This window comes from Bombus vosnesenskii, unplaced genomic scaffold, assembly GCF_011952255.1.
Source record: "Bombus vosnesenskii isolate JDL3184/JDL3185 unplaced genomic scaffold, Bvos_JDL3184-5_v1.1 scf7180000013264, whole genome shotgun sequence".
Lineage (NCBI taxonomy): Eukaryota > Metazoa > Arthropoda > Insecta > Hymenoptera > Apidae > Bombus > Bombus vosnesenskii.
Window position 1 is genome coordinate 5,530,311 of NW_022882924.1, and position 24,330 is coordinate 5,554,640.

A 24,330-nucleotide genomic window follows, 5' to 3' on the forward strand; every position below is an offset into this window, starting at 1 on the left:
TTTAACAAACTCATTATCGATGAGATATATCGAACGTTTACTGTGCGCGTCGGCGGTGCGAACGTGCTCCTCCTATCCCGAAGGAACCCCGGTAATATTAGCGGGTTGGCACCCCTGCGGCTTGATTTACGGGCGCGCACTAACGAGCCTGGGTCTGCGCTGAACGCGAAGAGGTGGTGCATCTCCGTTCACCAGCTCTCGATCGGCCGACAGTGTTCTGGCCGCACGATGCGCCACGATCAACGGTATCGCCGAAAATTTATTCCGCGCCCATCAACCTTCCGACCGTCTAAGATACCAACAATCCATTCGCGTATCATAAACAACGTTCTAGCGTCCGCGAAATACGACCAACGCCATTCCATTCGTTCGTCCTATACGCGACTCTCTTTGAAATGCGATTCGTCGCACGCTACCTTCCTTCGATGCTACAATATCGGCGCCAATGCTCTAGAAACACCACATTCAGCATGGATGCACCGAGGAGGGATAAAAGCCAGTCGAAACGTTGAATCCGACAATATGCCAAACGGCTTGAAAACTCGAAACGGGCCGGCATCGCCGGCCCCCGAGGGCTGATTGGACCGTATTTGGCTGTAATTAAGGCACCGGCGGCGGCCATTAGCGACCGTGAAAACGAACAACATTGTTCCCCGGGCGAAACCCGACCGGTGCTCATCGACGCGTACTGGCATATATCAAACTCTCCAACGACCAATCGAAATTTTTACACGAAACCGAGATGCCAATAAACAGACAATGTGTATAAATTAACGCACGGAATAGCTTAACGCGTATAAAATTTCGTCTCTGCGAAGATTACAACAAGACCTTATTTATTGTATTACCATCTATTTGTCCTATTTTGTCCCGGTAGACTTCGTATAAATCATGTATATATATATATATATATTGTATTAACAAAATTTGTAAGGACGATATAGACGAGAAACAAAGAAACTTTCCATCTGTCGCTTGTTAAAACATTCGATCGTAATAAATTCGTATTCTATTTACCGACGGTTATTATCGTTACAGGCAAGCTGATGCTGATCGTGGTACAGCTAACTCCTTTAGAAATCCAAAAGGTTCGTCAAGAACAGCGGCGGACGTGAAAAGTAATCGTTAGTTGGCAGGGAATACTCGTGAGGCTATGGCTGACAGATCAGAACGAATACGACAACAATACTGTTCGACTCGCGTAATTGGCGCCATAGGCACCCGGTGGGAGCATCTCATGGCAGACCGAGGTGAGACGCCGATACAGGATGAAGAGATTTACAATGTTCCCGGCCGTAAAATAATCAATAAAATCTGTACAATGTAAAGAAACGGACGTGCGGCAGTGATTTAGTATGCGGAGCGCCGGCTCCGCTATTCTCTCCTTCCTTCGAATGCTTTTCTGTGCTATCCTTAAGGCCCGATTACGCGATCGAATCGTTGCCGTCCGTTCGATTATTTCAATTTTCGATAGTTTCTAACTTCACCGAATTACCAACTATCGTATCTACGCGATAATCGCCATCTAACGTCGTCTTGTCTTTTGAAAAATTCAATTTATTTATCGAAATAATAGTATGGTAAAATTAAAACGACAGTGAGACTTTCTGTTATAATAAAGAAACGATATTGGTAAATAGATTTTTATTCGTCGCTACATCTCGACGTAACGATGACAATAATTTAGCTCCCGAAATTTGCCAATCGTCGGTAACACTTAATAACGATGATAAAGTAAATCGTTGAAAGTGCTGTTCCGCATTCCTTGACACGTCTTTATCCGTAAAGCGCCACTATACATAATGGAGGCCAAGGAGGTAATCAGGGACGAGTAATCAAGTCGTATGGGCGGATTCAATGTGAGTGGAGCTTTAGGTTTCTGGTGGGAAATACAGCGAGTCGCCGCAGGGTTTTGCAGCAGGAGCCGACTATGGTGACGAATTTACGAGCTCCTTACGAGGCTGCCTTCTTCGAGCATAGCAAGCAATAAAGTACGAGGCCAGAGGATATTCGAAACAATCGTCTGAAAGGCCAGGACCTATCTCCACGCAAAATCCTCCGATCAAATTTAAAACTGATTTACGAGTGATCGCTTATCGACCTTCGTCTTCTCATCCGTCCCGATCGCATTCGTTTTACTTCCTGGTAGACCCCCCTCGCGAAATATTTTACGTTAAATATCGGCGTAGATTAATTGCCGCCAAAAATTCCTACGACGCTCTAGATATGACAAGATGCGACGCAAGGTACCAACAAGGTTCGGGAAAAATTTCAGAACAAAAGCTAAGGAAAAGATGGATATATCGTCACTTACTGGATAAGAATGCAGGAATAAAGGTAGACAGAGGTTTTTCTCCACGGGATTGGAAGAATAAACATTCATCTCGACGACTAGAAATTGTCTTCTCACAAAGCAATTAACCAACATGGCGTCGACGTGCTCGATTCGATTACGGTGGCGCTACCTACCGGATCGACTACCTTTCGATACAATCGAATTCTTCTCGTGGAAATAATTCGCGCGAAAATGAATTTTATTTAATCCTTTGAATTTTCGTTGAACGTCGGATTGCTGAACGTCGATGTGGCCTGTTTGTAAATCGGATTGTCGGCCTAAATAAATTGGTTATTACATCAATAAAATGAATTTATTTAAATATATTGAAATAAAAAATTAACGTTATTTACCCTATCCCACTTAGCCAGGGCTCGTTCTCGCTCGAATTTTGCATATTCTCGTTTATCGTGGATCGTCGTTACTATCTTCCAAACGAGAAGAACGAAGAAACCGATAATCACGGTGCTAATGATTAATCCCACAGCGACACCTATGGCACGAAAGTTAAAATTCATATATTACGAAATATATAAATTATATTTGATTTATCATAATCTGCTTACCGAGGACGTTGATAGGAGTAGGACATACCCTCTCCTTTTCAGCGAGAATCTTGTATATCTTAATATCTCCTCCGCTACCACCTCTGTAATATTCGTACTTGAATACAAACGTACATCCAGCGTCTCCTGGAGTTCGACAAATACGAGCTCCGGTCTCTTGATCCTTCTCCGGATCCTCTACGACCTTATCTACCTATTTAATTGGAAATCGCAGGCGCATGAACTGACGCTCCGTGAAACTTATAAATATATTTCTAGAGAATACCGGCTTACGATATCTATCTCATGCAGACACGCGTCGCACTTTCCATTTCCAGCAAAAGGCCCGGTTCCGTACGCCATGCATTCGACGCAGTTCTTCAGTTCCTCGCATCGTTGTCCAGGACATATCTGAAATCACGAAAACACGCATTCGTCGTAACCGTTGTCTAACAAAGTGAATATTCGGATTTTCTTGAAGCGGAAGGAAACCTACAGGACACTCTTCGCAGTACTGTCCAGAATATCGAATGCTGTCTTTTTCATGACAATGACAGCTACCGCAAATGCAGTCCCCGCGTCCACTGCAAATCTCCATGGTTTCACCGTTGCTTGGTATGCATGTGCTATTCGTTTCTTTGCAATCGCACGTCTCGCCGCCCCATCCCGGCAAGCAATTGCAAGTCCCGCACTCGCACTTGCCTCGCCCGCCGCAAACCTTAAACGCAACAACGTCAGACGGAATAATAGAATACACGCAAACGCGTGTAATTTATCTACCGTCTACCTGAAAGGTACTGTACAGGTTTCCTTAAAAGGGAAATTACCCGAGCAACTTCATCGTACGAATAAACGATTCCGAAGTGAGTTTACGATACGCGAATATACGTTCGGTCCGTGGCTGATAACACGAGCTGGGTGATTGCCGATTCTGATTACGCCTGTATTCATTGTACAATTTCTACACCGTACGTGAAATCGTTTAGCTGTCATCCTTCTCGTATCTTAAAATATCTTTCGCTAACCCTTGAGAACCATCTTTGTCCTTGTATTTTGCATATCTTGCACGCAACACCAGAGTGTTTGCCGCTTCACCGATTACGACACATATCAAAAAACAATTGTCAAAAATAATGGTTTAAATGTCGACGAATCTTCGAATACAACCGTTCGTACAATTGAATCTATAGGTTTATATTTAACAAGTCCATAACAATCACCTAGCGTAGTCAACGTGTCATTGAAGCAAGCGTTCACTTACCAATCCCTCGCTGCGTTTGCAAGAAAAGTTATCGCACTCGCAATATTTCCCATAAAAAACTTCTTGCGGATTAGGACGCTTCGCGCAATCACATACACCGCACTTGCAGTCTCCATGGCCGCTACAAATCTCAGTGGTCTCGTTGTTAGGCTTGCAGTCGGCCATGGCAGCTGCGCTCTCAGCGCCGGCATCGTTCCCTTCGCATTCACACTGCTTCCCGTAAAAGCCCTCGTTGCAAGAACATACACCGCAAACCGAAGTACCGTTTCCTCTGCAATCTTCCGAAGCTGCCACGTATCCCTACATTTTCATTCGAGACGCGTGAGACAAGTTTAAACGAGAGAAATCGCGCTCAATCGTCATTCTTACCGGATGTCCTGGATGTTCGCAAGGACAATCGCAGATAATGCTCAGCTCGATCGTCAAGCTCTCGTCTATACCTCTCGGCTTTATCTGCATACTTGTCTGCCATTCGCTGGAATTCGCTGGACATTCGGTCGCCTACGACCAGCAAGAACATTTCGCATCTCGCAAGACGAAATTACACAGAATCTTACAGCATGCCGATGAACTTGTCCGATTTATGCAAGTACCTGTAATGTTACTTCGAATTCGACGACGTTGCCCACTCGTAATCCCCCGCATTTTTGTCGTTCTTTCAATTCCTCGTTCTTCTCCAAACATCGGGAGTAGTATTTCACATCGATCATTTTCGGCGCATTATCCGTCATTGTTATGGAATTAACCAGTTTCTAAACAAATTGTCAAGCTTGCGCTTATCTATGAAACGCGTAATAGAGTTAGGAAGATTAGTAAATTCATACCTCGTATTCTCCTCTGATAAGGTCAACTATGCTTTTAGAGTTGTTCCGTATCGTTTCGATAGAGGAGCCACCGATGCTTTCGCTCAACAATTCATACGTCTTTCTCCTGTCGCTTTTTACCGCGAATATGATGTTGATATTACGCTCGCGAGCTATTTTGTTGATCTACATTCGATAGTAGAATAAAATTGTAAATGAATGCTTCGCCTCTGCACGTCTAATCGACTAAATAGAAAGTTGCATACTTGAGATATGGACGGATAATCTTGGAGAAGCGAGTGCGTGTAGAACCCTTTCTCGTCCAAATGACAGAGACAATCGTTGGGTTCGATAATTCCTGCCAGCTGAAACGCGATCGTGTTTAATACTCGAACGAAGAAAAAGCAATCTACGTTTAACCGCGTTTACGTACTCTACCATCTCCAGCGGTATGGAAACTGGCGTCTGTGGAGAAAACAATAAGATGTCGAGCATCCTGTCGCCAGCCAATTTCCTTGGTGCAAACCATCGCTTGCATCATCGCATCGAGACCACCCTCGGGCGCGTCCAAGTTACCAGACACCGGTGCTTCTCGTACGCGAGTCTATGCCAAAAAGCAATCGATCAGCATCAAGAGGTTGGAAAGTAACGCGCGAGACAAATGATACGGTGAAACGACTTTTGAAACGAACTTTGAAAAGATCAATGTTCTCGCTAAGAGGCATTTGATGCTTATAATCGTACGGCGCTGCGCATGGCTTTCCTGTTTTCAAAGTACACGGCGATTTTAATCTGCAAGAAAATTACGGATCAGGAAAGCGTAGCGATATCGACAGAACAAAAATCGTCAAAGTTTCAAGATACTTCTCCGGTTGCGTACTAGTCATAGGCAATACAACTTTGTCCACGAAACTACCGAATCCTAGTCGAAAGTTCGAAGTCAAGTTTCGCATAGCATCTGCCAATTCATGTCCCAATTCTGACAATAAATTCCTAGAATCCTCCATAGATGCCGATAAGTCCATCAGATAATACAGATCAACCGGATAACCCTCTGCCTGACTATATTTTAAAGTCAATCGGTATTTCTCGCCTGTGAAATTCGATCAGACGTATCAATTGGAATCAAATTTCTACCCGAGAGAAATAACTTAATCGTAGATGCTAAACGTTATACTTTCCTCGTCTTAGTGTCAAGCGAATTCTCTGAGGTTGAATTTGAACTGGATCTGTGCCTCTGGTCGAAGACAACGGTCGATCTTCGAGTATCAGCATCTGATTCATCTCATCTATTACGTCCGACGTTCGACACCAGTGATCGCCTTCGTTTGAAAATTTTTCTCTGGTGACACAACGAACCAATGGACTGTTCACGCTTTGATTGGAAACCTAACCATAAATTCCTTATTATTTTCGAATCGGCGAAACTTTTTCTTTAACGAATTAAAAACGATAACCACCGGAGTAGAGCACCAAACACATCGTGGAATCTGTAGACAATTTTTGCAAGTTTGTTGAGACGCGCAAAGGCTTTCCGGATCTTTGTATTCACAAAACACCAACGAGAAGAATTGAACCCAGAAGAGAAATATCGTCCAGCGAGTCATAGCTTCTCTCTTAATGTCACTTTAATTTTAAACGAGCAAGGTGTGGCTACACTGGTAAGTTACAAGGATATTGTGGCATCCCACGGAAATGACTCCGAGATAAAGTGACCATGCGTCATTAGGTAACTATTTTTACTGACAAAGTTTATGTCTTAATCAACGGTAAGGTAAGCGTTAAACAAAGGCCTTTATTTTCAGTTACGATCATGGCATTAGAAATCTATTGAACATCTTCGAGCAGGAAATTTTATTGTAAAATGATATAATTCAATGAATTTAAATACCGAGAATATACAAGAATATTATTATATTACGTAAACATTTAATTTATTACGCTAAAGCACAGACCGCTAAAGTATGATATAGTGACATCTTTTATGTCTTTAGTAATTTAGAAAGTGTCAGCTATAGATACCATCGCATGATAAGTATATATAGCTTCTATATCATATTCTGGAAATGCAACTTACAGTATATTGTCCAGCCATGCGTTGAAATGATGAACTAAGTATATTGAAACGTCAAAAGATGGCGCAATATATTTAACCGGAAATTAGGAATTGAAAATCGACAACGGCGAAAGAACTGTAGACGAAGGTTCGTGCTCGTTTAGTGATCATTCTCTTTCGTCGGCTGGTTTTGGATACAACGGTAGGTGCGTTAATTTAAGGTACACTTTTACTTAAAATTCGTTGTAGACTTGAATTTTTTCATTTGAATATGCAACGCTACTGTTATTGATTACGTAAGAGAACATGCAAGAATGTTCCACATCGTACATCTCATTAATTTACACCGGATAACCTATAAAAAAACTTCTCCCGTTTACGTTTAATCAATGAAATAACGCGCCAGTGTCTCGGCATTAATTAAAAATAATGGTTTTAATCGTGTTCATTAAACTTTTGTGTTCAATCGCTCTATTTTTGTCTTGAAAACCGTTTCATTGTGAATGTATAGATTCACTTAACCATGCGTAGCATTTTCATGAAAACAAATAAAAGATTAACTAAACTGTTTATTTTAACTGAACTTTATGTTCAGATAAAAACTAAATTACACTAAATCAACGGTAGATTTTGTGTTATAAAATGTATTTGTTTATTTTCATGCATTTGATGTATGCGATATCGTGTACAAATGGAGTCATAAATGTGCCGTAAGCGTCGTCACACGCCATTTTTGTATTCCAGCTTATAATATCACGTGTGCATAGTTTCCTAGTATTACAAAATCTAGTTTTTGATGTTGTATAATGGGAATATTAATGATAACATAAAGTTAATAATAATAATGAAGTGTAAATTTGATTACCCACATATTATGTAAATTTAGCATTATATAAATTTTACTGTGGTTGAATATCAAAGGCCTTGAGTCAGAATATTTTCTATTTTGATAACTTTTTATTAATGCTTCGAATAACGTGTATTTATACGACATTTTTCCTCGCTTGTTTCTTTAAAATCTAGATTGTCCTAACAAAATTTTCTCAGAAAAATCTGGTACACTCTGTATAACATTTCGAAATATTAAACTGCAACAAATAAAATTTTATTACGTTTCTGTCATTGAATGAAAATATCATGTATTATTACATAAATATACTTAAATATAGAAGAATATTATAATCTTAGACGGCGCCAAGCCATGTTTATCCAACAGTGTCCGTTAAGGTTGTTTAAACATGAATATAATAATAGCTTTGCCAACAAAAATATCATGGACCTTGTGTTATACATCAAACGGTCGATGTCTTAGCGATATAGAGTATCAATAATTACGGTTCTTGGTAACCTCGACAAAGTGTCACCTGAAATCGAAAAAAGAATTTACGTAAATCTTCATGTTGAAAAGGTTAAATAGCGATATCTCGATATTTGCGCAATACATAGTACTCTTTTGACGAAACATAGCATGCCTTGATCACTTATCAATGCAACTTTCATATCATTGATATTCTGCATTTCCTGTGTACTTCTCAGTTTCCAAAAGTAAAATATTAAACAAATTGTTTAGCGTAATTTAAAAAAATTGAAATAGTAAATAAAAATTCATGATATATAGCGTGAGATAATTTTAAAAATAAAATAGCTTTTTTAACATAATTTTATGAACAATTTTGTACATTGACGCTACCATTCTCTATAAAAATCAAATGCAAGGATCAATTCTAGGCATGATAAAAATGTGTGGTTTTTGACAGCGCAATCCGAATTGTTTACAATAACCAATTTGGATGTGATCCAATGTTACATATTCTCCATCTGTAAATTTGACACCCGCCTTTTTTTTTTGTAGATTATATAACAAATACGTGATCTACGCATTCTACATTTTTTTTTAGAGTACGAAGAAAAGCCGTGGTTTAAAGATGTATCTGACTCCTGCAACCCTCTATGCTTTTAGATTATCATTCCAACAGGTAAAGTATTTTCGACATGTAAAGGTAAATGTTATGTAATAGCGTTTACTGTGCTTCTCCTAGAAAAATAAAATCTTGAAATATTATACCTTTTTCGATTCGTTTGAACCTTAACATCACGAAAGAAAATTAATTGATTGTTGTAGGGATCTGTCTCGTCTGTGCTCCGCAGAAATTCGATCGATCGCTATACCACCACATCAGCATGTATACTTGCAATTATTGGCCTATCTATGAGCGTATTTTCTGTGAGGAAGTTGCTAGCCTCGAAACACAATGGTCGTTCGTAAAATTGTTATTAAAGTCAGCAGCAACAGATCAATCCGAAAAAAGAGGAAAGACAGCGTAATTGTTTGGGACGAAAGATTCTCACCGAATATTAGAATATTACAGAAACTCCCTTGATTGTATTATATAGCGGAAATCAGAAGTCTTATATTATCGCGTCGTATCCCGCAAACGTTAATCTTTTTCTAACGAAACACATTAACTACATTGAACACGCGTGCGATTTCACGTTTCAATAAATACTTCAAACGAGAAACAAAGACTTAAAGTAGGGATAACTATAAAAATGTAAAACGTATAATGTAATTTCGCGTAAGCGATATAAATCGACAATTGTTTCGTATTGCGGAACTCTTTATGTATTCAGTTAACATGCCATGTACAGAAAAACGATAATTTTGCGATTCGATCATTTTGGATGGATGATTTGTAAGAACTCGTAAGAGCTTTTAAACATGTTACTTTATGGCACGAAACCGGTTTATCGAAGTTTTATTGCGATTGTTGCTGCTACTCAGTCACAGACACCGATGAGTTATAATAAGTAATATAAGCGCAATGTTGTACACTTGTATAGATTGTATTCACTTCATCGTAGTCAAATGATACAAAATTTTGTCCCATAAAACTGTTAATTCACTTTTATTAGTAGATTTATGTTTTATATGCCCTAGTCCTACTTTACGGTTCTACAAAATTGCACTAAAATTTATAATATTCCTAAACACGTAAATATCTCAAACAAAATGTTACCGTGTACTTATGGGTATATTCGTAGCATTGGCGATATCATTAGGTACAGTCCCTTCGTAACTATGAATTAATAAAAAGCGACAGAATCATGTTTATTAGACTTAATGTGTACATTTATTTATAATTATCATACAATCTCACACTCGATATTTATCGACTCGACGTCTCTCACCTATATACTCTCGCACTCGTTCTTTCAAGCTCGCGATTTTATCTCGTATTCTCGTAAAACATCTCATCCACACCAGGGGAACATCGACGATAACAACCGTCATCAAATGTATCGCACGCAAAAAAATTTCACGTCTTTTTAATATGTAAAAAAATATCTGATTTGTAGAAGTTATACGTTAGTCGATGCTTCCCTTTGTGTGCATGCGTCTATTAGCACACAAAATATATAAGTAGCTATAGAATTAAAAATTTATAAAATCGTCGGACCGCTCGATTGTTCGGCAGGTCAAGACACTAAACATATCTAGAATAAAAGTAAAGAAACACAATGGTAACAATGGTAACAATTACGAATTTGTAAGGGAAAAAGAAAAACGAGAACGTCACAATTTAACAATTCGTGCGCATCTGAATCGCGACTACTACAGTCGCGGTCGGCTCGACGTTCTTGTACTTACAAAAAGAAAAGGAAAACTTTGGCAATTGCTACACTTAATATACTTTGGCGAATTAAACGCGTTTTTTCGTGGTCTGTCTCTTTCTTCACGTCATAGATGTATTTATTTTGATCTTATGCTAACGTAAAACGAACGAGTAGGATTTCCAGGACGACGAAGAAAGGCGAGGGCGGGTTCTTCGATTCCCCTGTTCATGTTTCCTTAATTAATATACTAGTGGCAGTCTGACAGAGAGGCAAGTGGTTGTTAAGTATTCGACGATCAAACGATTTTAATTTTTCCTTACGCGAGACAATATCAATTAACACGAGTCCAAGTAGGTGTGCATCACATATTACTAATATATAGTTATTTTCTTTCTCGTTTGTATTACTATTCGATTATTCGAGCTGCCCGACGATGTCGTGTTTGACTTTCACGAGGTCTGTATACGTTTTTTTTTTTTTATGATTTCGAAGAACGTAGGACGACATTAAATTTTCCTCGTGAATGAAACATCAGATATGCATGTTGATTAGAAGTAGGAAATATCCTTGTAAAAGATCAACGTATTCGTGTTATTACGTTGTGCAATTAATAATACTACCTAAGAATCAATAAAATTATATCGCTTAAAATCACGTTTTTTTGACTATCTTTTCCATAGCTACTGCCCAAGCTCGTCCTCCCTTCGATATTCTTCTAGAATTGGTAATGTAACACAATCATTGGAACATGGTATCGATTCGATAAAAATTTGTAATCAGTAAGTTCACGAATCGTCTTCGTCACTGCCGTATTTCTTGATCTAACGACGTACAAAAGGCAGGTCTGTAAACAGTAAAAAAAAAAAGAAAAATAAAATATTAGAAAAATGATATAAGATATTACAGTGTGATCAGCTACATAATACGAACAAAAGACGTCGATCGATTCATGAGAATTATTATGTATCTATAATGGATGAAAAATCACTTGCCTTTTCATTAAAGTGATTAAAAACTTAGCACATAATGTTTCTTCGTCAAAACGATTAAGACACTATTAAAAAAATAGATCTTTCGCATTTGCGATTATTCACGACAATGTTTTCTTTGCCTTAATAATTAACGGAAACATTCGATCGTTCCTTTCTACTTGATAAAATTTATACAGTTTTATACACGAATTAATGATTAAACCAATTGTCTACTATTTCAAAAGTTAATTAGAAAAATTGTAAAATGATCGATGCTGGCAAAAAATATATAAAAAAGGAACCGATTCCTTATAAGATTTGACGTTTTTGTTGAGATCAAATCTCACATTCTGTGCGTGCAATTGGCCCCTATCGTACATAAAGACTCCATAGAAGTCGTGTATAGATTATTTTTAAAAATTTATTCGTTAAAAAAGAAGAAGAAGATAACTGAATCCATGCACTTGGTGCAAAGACTATTCGTACATCGATATTAATATATATCTCATAATATAATAAAATACGTAACTTCGTTATCTCATTTTTATGTTCATATGTTCTACGTGAAAGACGTTGATGTTTCTAAAAATTGTTTTCCTTTTGTTTCGGTTAGTCTCGAATATGAAATATTTTATAAATTCTACAATAAAATAGAAACTTTTTAATACACTCGACTCTAAAACAATTTGTAAATGAATTTAAAATAGTGTAGAAACAATGTGCTCGATATATCTAAAAGCATCTCACATTCAAGGCCAGACCATTATTTTCTTGCACTCTCTCTTGATAAAGTTTCCTTATCCTTATAAATTTTCATTTTATTGTGCCTTTTGTATCGCTCGAAAACTGTATGCGCTTTTCCTACGTTCATTAGTTTCATATAAAATTTCAGAAGACATTTCAATTATATTGTTTCAAAGCTTACAGTATAATCAAATGATTGATTATCTTCTGCATGCAAAAACATGTTTTCTCCATAAAAAAAAAAACATCGTTTACGATCCTATACAACGAACCAACATTCCTGCAACGATTTTTAAATAACAAGTGATTCGCTACGCTGAATATCAACACCAAAATGTGCTTTTTAACCCTCTAAGTGCCACGCAACGTGATTACGCTGCTCGCACGCTATATCGGAAAATGCCATCGCATCTGTCATACAGAAATATTACAATACAGAAACTTCAATAATAGTTTTAAATTATAAACAACTAAATTAATAATGGATATTGTAAATTGTAAAACAGAGATTGATAAAAGGATAAGATTGGCTCTTGCCGATTAACTTCTGCGATAATTCGTGGCACTCATACGGTTAACGTTTGCTATGTGGCGCATAAAGTTTTAGATGCTCGATAGTAAATATACGTACATAATTTTCTGAAGTATTGATCAATTTTTTCCATGCGATATCAAGTAAATAGATATATCTGTCTACCATAGACTTCGTGCGCTTAGTACTCCTATCAACGTTAAGAAATATAGCGCTTATCCTTAATAAGAATATCAATTACTCGAGATAAGACACCTTAATACGTAACAACATTTTCAATTTCGACCCAGAAATGTTTGTTAAAACATTGTCCGCATTATGTGCTGAATGATTCGTCTGAACTGACTAACCATTCACAAAACCTCCAAATACGCAGAAACATAACTATCCGTCCTGATGCGATCCATTATGAGAATATTTGAACATTCTGGTCCATCCAAGGATGTAATAACGTTAATGAAACGTGTAAATAGTTACGTACATGTTGAACACTGTAATCCTTCCGTATCGTTATCGTGTAAGAGAAATAGACTTTACAGATGTATTTCTTTTTTAACGCTTTATTCGTAGGAAAAACACTGACAAAGACTCCAAATAGACCAGTGCTGTTAGAAACTTTTCAACGGGTATACACGTTTACCCACTCTATATAGAAATTCTTCTCAGCAGACTATAAACAGTGTGAACGTACATAATATGTATTATTTTGTAAGGGCTGACGTATACTGTACGACTGAAGTGCATTGACTTAACAAGCGATAAAAATATGTAAAGACTGAGCTTTTTTTTAATGCGATGCACGTATACATATGCACCTACATATATGGATACAAACGTACGCCCATATGTATACGTACATACACACATGCACACACAGAGTCGCGCTTGTTTTCGCCCTGTTAATTCAGTTAAAATCGGATTCGTAACCCTGGATCGTAAAGCACTATATCCACATATCAATGCGGTAAGTGAGTCAATAGTATCTACTTATTTCGTTATTTGTTATTCTCAACCGTAATGTCCCAGTTTATTGAAAAATTGGTTTTCTGTACTGATGATAGCTGTATAAATGATATTTTCAACCGGTCTCATCTTCACTCATTTGCCCGCAGATCGTCCTTTCCTTTTCTTCGTAGGAAACATCGACGAAGCAACGCGATTCGAGCACTTGAGCGTTTCTATAACTAACCGATCGCCAGTTTTATCTTCATTCGTCCGAACGAATGCTTTTCTGGCACTTCGAACACGATCTCGTATTCCATGCACTTTTCAAGCTAGGATACACGTATACGCTTCGTAAAAACGGTGATCGTATCTATTTTTCTTGCACTGTTTATCACTGTGGTCGGTGGTAGTTGGAAAGAATTCGGATAAAACAATAAATCCGCGGTAAGAAAAACCAATGTACACAACGACGACAACAATGACAGCATGCGAATTGTCCCTGTTTTCCCGCATCCATCAAGGAGAAAAGCATACAACCTTATGACATTGAGGAACAGGGTAAACGCGGCGATCCCATCTGTGTGAGTACCCTATCGAGCCACTGTAATGGACCGTTTAAATGCAACTCTATCCAACAAGGAGTCGACGTCACGGTTTGCCGACGATACGCTGCTCCCCAACCCTTTACAAAACTCATTCTGATCGTGCACATACGAGTCAACTGGTACACTGCTTCGAATCCTTGGGAAACTGATTGCGATAACAATGCGGCAAATTCTTGGTTATTGAAGATCTTCAAATTGCAACCTGCGGGAAAGATCAAACGAGAGAAGATCTATAAAATAAGCTTCGGTTTTAAAGTCAAAGGAATATAAGAAGTACAGGGGAACCTGTAACGTGTTACGTCGAATTATGCACTTACCGGGTGGTATTTTACAAACAGTGGCAGGATGCCAACCATAACGTTGATTACAATTAGGACTCTGAACAAAAATGCTCGAATCCGATAAACATTCGGCAAACACCTCACCACCAATGTAGTATAATCTAGCTCCTTTCCCGATATGTCGTCTCGTCTGTTCAACCACGGTGTTACGATTAACGTTCGACAGTAAACCCAAACAGAAACGTTCCGAGTTACTGGGATCGGTGAATCCATCCACCGTTATGCTCGGTTGCGACGCATGAAAGGTCTCGCCTACTCTCGTATTTAGCTCGTAGTAACTTATCGAACACCTTGTAGGAACAGAAAAGAGAGAAATCAGATATAAAGAACAATTCGAATCGACCCTTGACAAGGATAATGCGTCAAACTGGATCCACTTTGCATGGAAGTTCGAGCATGATGTTGCATAACCCGTGAACGATCACTCACCAAAATGCTGGTTCGCAATACATAACTGGTTGTGCGTCGACAGGACTGGGAGACAAACGCGATAAGGACATGTTGTCGTTGTGATCCATGTTATCACCATCTTCGCTTATATATCCCGGAGGTGGAGTATCGGCAGGAGGATCCATGGACCCAGGTGCTGGATGCGGTGAACCCTGAACACTTCCTAGGCTCCCAACGCTAGCCGGACTTGTCGCCTGCATACTCTAAGAAGGAAAAAGATACTCTTCTATCCAAAGAAAATTCGTACGCGTTATTTATCGAAATAAGAAGCGGAAGTTTGTCCGATATCAACCTGCATTCCTTGATACGGATTGTTCGGTGGTTGTTGCTGTTGTTGTTGCTGCTGTTGTTGCGGTGACTGCGGTATGCTTTGTTGATTATGATGCTGATGATTTAACGTCGCGTGGAAGCTCGTGTTTTCTGGCACGCTGACACTGAGCTCCTCGATGGAAGTATTGTATAGGACGGACTCGTCCCCGGCCAAGGTATGCCGTGGTACGAGAATGGCTGGCAAAACTAAAATTTCGTGCGCTGATAGACGTTTGCATAAATACAGAAAAAACAACCTTCCAAAGTTTCAGAATTTCAAACAACGGATAGACGTCGATGTTATACCGAACATATCGGACGAATCGCGCGGGAGATAAATACAAACATAAACAGGAACTGGGGCCGTCATTGAAACGTGCCGTCTACGTACCTGGTGTTTGTATTCGTTGATAGTGATACGGGTTGATGCAGACTTCGTCCCGTTTTTGCGTGAACGCGTACTCGCAATGCTCGATTGCCCTTAGTTCGTGGTGCGACTGCAAATCTGGCCAGCGCCAAAGTCGGCAGTAGATCACGTGCGGCAAACCTTTGCCGCGTACTCCTTGGACACCGTTGTCACCGACACCGCCTGGGCTAGGCCTTGCGTCCAGAAACAGAAATAAAATCAAATCTTTCCTAAGTATCTTTTTTTAACTTTCGAAAGGGCTTAGAATCCTGCCACCTACGTACGTACGCTAATCTTGTCACGCGACCGACCAGTGGGAAAAGAAGCTTTGCGCAAAGTCGAACGAATCGTACGTACATCGATCGCGTAACTCGATTTACGGAAGTAGAATCGCGACTAGCAACGCGACACTTTCTTTAGATGGTACGGCGTACCTCTAAGAGGGTAACATCGCCGAAACATCGAGGCTTAAGCTGGCCGCGAGAGCTCGACACCCGACCGAGTCGTAAAACTCTTGCTTTAATGTATATACGCTTCCAGCAAACTTCCTCCTGCTTCCTTTGCTCTCTCTTTTTCGCTCTAGACTCCTGTGTTCGCGTCTGCCGCGCCGGAAGCGGTGGCGCCTGCCGACAAAAAGAAACTGCCGCCGCACATTCGCTGCAACGTTTCTCTCTTGACGAGGGTAGCTTGCCGAACGAATCGTCTCGCTCGATCGTCGATCACCACTCATCGTTCCTTCTTTCGATCTCTCCCTCTGTATCTTTCTCGTAATCGGCTTAGCCGACTCGAATTGGCTCGAGGGAGACGCAAGAGACCGGAAACGGAGAAACTCATAGCCGACGAATGGAGGAAATGCGAGGCAAACGATCGTGGCGGAAGCAACCGTGTAATTTTCGCCTATCTAGCGTTTACGATTCTGTCTCTCGGACGCAGATTTTTAAGAAGCTTGCAATTAACCCTTTGCCCGATTTGATGAAATATTTATTATTTCGCTCGCGCAAGGACAGGGCGGTATTCGTGAGAAAATTTTCCCTCGAGTCGAACGACGCCGGTTCTTCAAGATCACCGACGCAAGGATTACACGTAACGTTTCGACATTTTTCATCTGGCACCGTGTTGCGAGAAAATGAAAAATATTCGTTTAAACGGCTGCTAAAAAATTCGTAAGACGCGCGGTTAATCGGAAAATTAAAACGAATTCACCGTGCGTATATCGTTACAGATTCAAAAAGCAGATTCAAAAATCGTTACATGTATTGAATCTGCTTTTCCTCTCGGTTCGTCTCAACGATCCTCCTCCTTCCTCCTCTTCTCTGTCCCCCGATCTCGCTCGCTTTCTCTGCCTATCTGTTCGTCGTGTATAGCGTACGTGCGTGTGACCCTCAATTGGAATCGCTCGACACTACTCTTCGTTACATAATAATTCAGAAACGCTGGCACGGAATTTATATGGTAGTTTCCTGCGCGATCTCGATCTCAATTTCAGGCCTGAATTCGCGCGTCAAGTATTATCGCTGCGATCCAGCCGAGCTTATCGAGTTGCCATAGGAGAAAGTATAGTTTCCGAAGATGCGGGACGAGACTACGCGACCAAACGTTCGAACAGAACGGAGTTTCGCATTTCATCGACGATGATCTCATCGTCATCTCGATGACAAATAAACGGCACGCCTAAACGGAACGTAATAAACGTCCGAAACGATTTTTAAAGTGAAACGACCACGGAACGGGCATCTTATACGGCGTATCTTTGTATATACGACGTTTCGACGTGATTTGCGTTCTTCGGAAAATACAAATCATTCCGAGCCGTACAAACTTCCTCGAAGCAGCTTGCATGGGGGAAAGAGAAGAAGAGCGGAATCACCGCGGATGCCTTTACGGAGGTATTCGAGGAAACGTCTCCTATGATACCGCGAGTATACGCGATCGTCCGCCTCCCCCCGACCTCCCAGTCTACTGTATCCAGTTGTTACGTAACGTCAATAGAAACACGGGGACAACAATATCGCCGATTCTCCAGCAATATCGAGTAACTCGAATGTCTCGACGATCCATTCGTAGTGACGCGCGCGCGGCTTTTATCGACCGCTTCGAAAGGTGGCCGCACGAGCCATCGCGTACCGCATCTACACCGAAACTTCTTGTCGATACGTCGATGAACCAATTGCCCGATCGGCCGATAGCTACGCCGATTAATAACCGTTCTGAGATTGGTTCTCGATAATTCTCGGATCGTTAACAGAGATAAAGAGGGAAATCGTTAGGGCGCGGGGAGAGACCGCCAGGCGTATGCGAGCAAAGCGATGTAACAGCGATCTGGCGGCGGTGTGATTCGGCAACTTTACCTTTTCGATAACAAGATCGCACGCCCGTGGATTATTGCATCGTTGGGAAAATAAGGCCCGACGCGAACGAACGTCGTTGTAACTTCGCGGCAGCGACTCTACATTTAGCGGAATTACATTTTCAACGGTGCAACGACGCACAGAGGCGCGCGATTACTCTGTTGAGAAAGCGAAGGTGCCGAATCACGTCGTTGGCGCTACAAAATCTCGACGAGGTTACATCACTCCAGGCCGGGCCTTATATTTTCAATATCGAGTTACGGGAAATATAAATCTGTCGAACGATTCATCATCACCGCGATACTGAAATCGCAACGATAACGCGCCTGTCCGTATAGCGGCGATATGATCGTGATGGCGATCGTGGCGGGCCAAAACAAACGAACGCGCGTAACTTAAACAGCGGATAAAATTGAAAAAGTGCAAAATCGCGGCTAGACGAAATAGCAAAGTTCTCTATTGGAGAATAAGGAGAACGTAGCGATCCGTGGTCTCGTTCCTTCTGCAATTTCAGTCATCTTGCTGACGCACCATTGCCTACTCGAGGACAGAGAGTCGCGTTCGCCGTGAAATTCTTTCCACGTATGCATCAAACGAGAGGCGCGACTTAATCGGGTTTAATCGTCGATTGCACGGACAACCAGACGGAGTGCGCTCCCACGTTTTTTAAAAGGAAGAAAGGAAAGAAAACAGACAGTACGTGAGCTGTGCACTTATTCGCGCTGGCTGCGATATACAGTGGCTGACGAAAGTATTCGAACGGCCGCTATTAAATCTTTAAACGACCGAAATATGCATGTCGATCTTAAGATCTGATAATAGTATCATATCTGCTGTAAGATACAAGTATGAGAATTATATACCTAGAACCTGGAGCGAATCGGATAACATTCGTACAAATTACGAAACGTTGCAACGATATACAGAAACAGGGTAACGGAAATAATCGAACGGTATTAATTATACCTACCTTATTTTACGTTAATGTTTAGTTGCGCCTCCTTTGGCTTCGATTACTGCTTCTATGATATGCGCTTTATTTATGAATTCCTTTGCGAATCTTAAACGTCTGGCTCGATACGTTTTATCGATGGATGATTTTTTTCTTGGAATACTAACATGGAAATCGTTGTTTCGCAAAATCCTGTGACATAATTCCGCATGAACGTTCTTTCCGAAGTAGTATCGTCGCGCGAGATACTTCGATCCTTTTTTATTTCGCGTATAATCATTTTTTTCTCTCTAACGGTTAGCTTTTCCGGTCCGTCTGTGCGGTGTCTGTACGCGACTGTTTCCTCGGTTTCTTTGGATTTTTCGAAAATACAACGTATCGTAAACGCATATCTATCTAATAATTTGTCGATCTGCCTATATTCCCATCTTCGCGTACTCGTTTTATCTATCTCGGTTTTAATATCGATTCCCTCTCGAATATCCGTGTTTCCGATCTTTTGTAACTCCTTGTCAGCATGCAAGCCAATATTATTCTCAGCGAAACACGAAGCTCGGTACACGATATTTCTACAGTTGAGTCGACCAACATTTCCACCGTGTGCACAGAAATGCATGCAAACTTTAACTCGCTTAACATTTACACGTTCGATCACTTCCCGGACCTTGTTTTTGCACATCGTTGCAATAAATGCTTCATAATATCTCTACAAATGATGTCCTACGATAATTGATATTTGTATCTTACAGCAGTTATAACATTGTTTTTCGGGTCTTAAGAGTAACGTGCACACTCTAATCGTTACGAGCTTTAACGACCAACGTTCGAATACTTTCGTGAGTCACTGTATAGCCCGGCTCATCTCTGCTCCATTTACACGCGCGTGCACGCACGCATTCACGCGAGCATAAAAACACATAAAACAGATAGAAGAGATCCTGCGTGTTCCACTATTTTTCGACCTTATACCTCTTTAGGTATATCCGAACAAAAACAAATTCACGACGCATGGACAGTCGCCACATTTGCGAGAACGCGAAAGTACTTCGAGCGGCTAAAAGTTTCGCTGGCCTCGATAGGGGCAAAGCAAACTCGTCGATAAACCGGCAAATTTACGTTCGATTATCAGACGAAAAGCAACTAGTCGTCTATCGAGTAATTTCATCTACGTAGATAGAATAAACGCGATAGAATCAACGAGATCGGATCAACGGGACGTAAGGGAACGCGGTCTCGTCAGAAATTTCTGATTACTGGTATCGATAAAGCGACGACGAATTTCGCTTACGAAATAATGGAATGAGAAAAAGAGCCGAGAGAAATTGCGGGGAAGAAGCTATTTCGATAAAGCCAGCCAACGAAAGCAACGAGATAGATTATATCATCTGGAACGAAGCTACTCTGATTCCGTTCTTGGATGCATACGCGCAACAACGAGTTACAAGGATAACCAGAATGCTTCTCGGAACGAAACGCATTTGCACGCTGGTTCACGGAATAATTTCCATTTTTCTATATACCTATTCTCCATGTATTTCGCTGGAGATCGAAACGATGATAAAGATCGTACGAAAGCTACAAGGTTATTGAAAAATTATCACGTCGCAGGTTCGTAGGTCTTACGAACGCGTTCGCCAGGTAAACGAGAATCAACGCGAATCGACGAACGACGTTATACGAACTTACGTAATTCCTGCTACGAGTCATGCTTTTCTTTCCACCAAATAAAGATCAACTACTACGAAATCTGTGTCATTCATTTTTTACGTAAATACCCCTCGCTGTATCGATCTCGTTACGTAAACAATGATTAATCTAGGTACTGGCAAGGAGAGTATTGTCGATAATGCGTGCGATTCCATAATGTAAATAGGACGTTTCGATCAGATTCTACCTACCAAGAAGAATGCTACGTACGAGATTCGCCTGTTCGTTCACGCTGTGATATAATCGAAAAAGTTACGGTTCGGCAAGAAACGGACGAAGCTCTTGTTTTCTCAGACAGATAAAGAAGAAACAATGACAGCAAAACTTTCGTCCGACGATGATACGCGATATTTGATTTTCCTCCTGTCTTTCAACCTATCATATACGGTAGAACTCCGTTTATTTGAAGACAACTTAACTTTTTTATCGTAGTAGACGGTAATAGAAAAACCGATCAACTATCGTTATTCGAACTTGAGTTGTTTCAATTATTTGTCTTCCAACTATTACGGATAAATGAAATTCTACCACGTGTGTGTGTGTGTGTGGCTACCTACGGTTAAATAAATACCTCGTGGTCGATCGATCCAACAACGCGAAAATTCATGTCTAGAAAAAAAGGTATGATGGTTAAAAAAGTTGTGATAACGCAACAGTGTGGCTGGTAAAGCTACCAATCTAGCGTACCTTTACAGTCAATAGAAAAACAGAAGAACATGTACTTCGTAACATCGGAACAACTCGGCTCGGCGTGTGCGCGCGACGAGCAAGAATGTAATTCCCTCGAATAGGAATTACCTGCTGTAAGCGTGCGCGCGAGCAAATCGCGGCGCAAAGTCAAACATTAGCTAATGACCGAGTATTCTCCAGGTAGATGGTTATTTAATCGAGGCGCGACGTTGTGCGGAGCGTCAGATAACCGAGCGAAATCGAATTTCCGGGCGCGTATCATGCGATCGCACGGTGTGCGATCTCGATCGATCGAAAAACTGCAACAGACAGAGATTCCCTGACGCGATGAGACGCGTCGTCGGGAAACGGGAAACGTAATGCAAAGCGAAGCGAACGAAACCGCGAAGCAAACGCGGTTCGTTCGAGTTACAAAAGGATCTGCCTTTCTCGATGACAGACTTTCCCTCTCTTCTCTGAATATCCTTGAACGCGCGACAACGTGGCTAGGATTACTATTAATAAAGTCGTTACGAGCTGCGCGCCGAGCTACAATCGATTTCGATATACGATTTATTCGCGCACACTAACTAGAACCAGCGTATCCTGGCTAGGTTATCGATATTTATCCTATCATATACTGTCGGATAAATATTAACAGACAGCGCGTGGAATATACTTGGAGCAAAAATTATGTCACAAGAGTATCACGACGAGCCATCGTATTGTAGAACGTTCGTGTTATTAAACGGTTCTAATTATCATCGACCATCATTAGCAGCAACTGTCTAATCCTGTCGCGGTATCCAGTATTCGCTAAAACACACAGTACGTGTTATTAATATAGTTGAAGCACATCCGCTTGCGAAAAACGCAAATGACGGTACGTACAATGTAAGTATTACACCTATTGAGAATATGCGAGCTTCTGGTACCACTGGTTACTAAACGAAAAATAAGACAATCGTAATGACAAAGAAAATTCTAGCGTAAAAGGATGGATACCGAACAGCAACGTGACTCACACGTGAGTTTCATTCATAACGCACATTTCAATCGGAACGGATGCTGCGTGCGTTCATCGCCGCTTATTTTGATTGGAAACGGAAAACGAGAAACGCTACCGAAATAAATCTCATTTGCATCGTTTTCCGTATCGGACATTGTTACGCATGGTTCCCCGTCTACTTATTTGTTTGCGATCGCATCTTCGTTAAAATTATTACATAACTACTAAGATAACGATGTACAATCGACACGTACAACTATCGTATGGGCTATCGTATCGTATCGTACCTACAAAAAATAAACAAATATGTAACCGTGCATTATAACATTAGTATCGTGTTGAATTTATCGTGTATGTATGTGATAATTAATACACAACGTGTCAGGAAATGTACGTGTAACGATTATTTGAGATCCGTATAGAAACTAGATTGAAAACAGCCTTTCAGGTTTTTGCTGAAAGAAAGAAAAAAAGAAAAGAAAAAAAAAAAAAGAAAAAAAGAAATGTTATAGAATGCTTAGCGAAGTCTCTAACATATGAAAATAGAACGTACTCGTAGGCAAGCACTCGCGCGATTTTAGATCGGCTAACTCTAAATGTGATAACGGAGAAACCGAATCTCTCTGAAAGAATGACATGTATTAGAATTTCGGAGATAATATTAGCAACCGATGATACAATTCCAAATGGAAAACTTCTCAAGTTTTGTTTATCCCAAACTGTATGAATAACGAATACGTATCAAACTATGTGAACTCGATTAAGAATTTTAAGAAATTTAAAGCACAGCTCTGTTCAATATTTAAATACTGTAATGACCAACAAACGTACGGCTATGCGTGTCTTAACCACAATCACGATCAAAATTATGATACTACAGTGGAAACACTTGGCACGATACAATTATCAGGTGAAGATTATTAAAATACCGAACTTGATAAATCTATTAAAAAGAGTGGAATGGATCTTTTGTTTATATTGGTCAACAGTAAAAAGAGCTGTCAGTGGACATACAATGTGACATACGTACGAATACATGATACGTAAATATGAACGGCGAAGTGCACACGCGAACGCTTTCTATTTCTCCGAGTTTCAATGCTGATGATACAAATAAATCCAATACCCGAATACCTTACGCTGACATCGTACGTACCATGAAATAGATATAAAAATGAATGAACAATAGTGAAAAAAAATATAATTCCATCGGTTGCAATATTTATATACACGCAAAAGCATATAAAGTAAATAAGCGTACCTCGGTATAGTAATGCACTTAGTGTTGCAACTTTGCGTAGTAATGGCCTTCTCGAGTTCGTCGAGGCCGGTGGATTTTTTTAACTTTTTAACCAGACTTTTAACAGCTTTTTCACTCCATTTGTCTTCTCCTTCTGCTTTTTTCCAACCCAACAATCGTTTAACGATAGGCGGGTTAAAGCTGGATAGCATCGAAGTCATGATTTGAGTTACGAGAATTGCGCGCGACCTGCATCGGGCTGTCTCGACGTACTACGACACCAACGAATTTTCACTCGCGGTCTTAGCTACATAACCCAGACAGGGTTGCTAGACGATTAACGTTTACCGTGAACTATTCAATCTTGATGAATGCGAATTTCTCATACGGGCGGCGAAAACTTTGCCAAAGCCGCCATTTTGTTCTTTAAGCATATTCGATGAAGCTCGACAATCTTCGGTCAATTTCGACCAAACCATCGAATATA

General features: G+C 40.4%; 2 protein-coding genes across 3 annotated transcripts; both read right to left on the reverse strand.

The window, feature by feature from the left end:
* Nucleotides 1-1,615: 1,615 nt before the first annotated feature.
* On the reverse strand, nucleotides 1,616-6,690 carry LOC117239357 (integrin beta-PS-like). Of its 2 annotated transcripts, none has more exons than XM_033504854.1 (15): nucleotides 6,405-6,690; nucleotides 6,126-6,333; nucleotides 5,809-6,037; nucleotides 5,637-5,736; nucleotides 5,378-5,548; nucleotides 5,211-5,309; nucleotides 4,966-5,130; nucleotides 4,735-4,893; nucleotides 4,511-4,642; nucleotides 4,142-4,441; nucleotides 3,377-3,598; nucleotides 3,175-3,291; nucleotides 2,902-3,094; nucleotides 2,689-2,828; nucleotides 1,616-2,613 (listed from the first exon to the last, which is right to left on the reverse strand). In XM_033504854.1, exons 1-15 carry the CDS (start codon nucleotides 6,549-6,551, stop codon nucleotides 2,539-2,541), a joined length of 2,457 nt encoding a protein of 818 aa, XP_033360745.1. In that variant the 5' UTR covers nucleotides 6,552-6,690; the 3' UTR covers nucleotides 1,616-2,538. The 2 variants fall into 2 exon arrangements, with proteins under 2 accessions (XP_033360745.1, XP_033360739.1); XM_033504848.1 differs by having other exon boundaries at nucleotides 2,902-3,090; nucleotides 3,171-3,291.
* Nucleotides 6,691-10,003: 3,313 nt separating this feature from the next.
* Nucleotides 10,004-24,278, reverse strand: LOC117239368 (mothers against decapentaplegic homolog 3). Its single transcript, XM_033504866.1, has 7 exons — nucleotides 23,865-24,278; nucleotides 15,904-16,112; nucleotides 15,496-15,719; nucleotides 15,183-15,406; nucleotides 14,730-15,043; nucleotides 14,345-14,614; nucleotides 10,004-11,459 (listed from the first exon to the last, which is right to left on the reverse strand). The coding sequence occupies exons 1-6, from the start codon at nucleotides 24,062-24,064 to the stop codon at nucleotides 14,346-14,348; spliced, it is 1,440 nt and encodes a 479-aa protein (XP_033360757.1). The 5' UTR covers nucleotides 24,065-24,278; the 3' UTR covers nucleotides 10,004-11,459; nucleotide 14,345.
* Nucleotides 24,279-24,330: the final 52 nt, after the last annotated feature.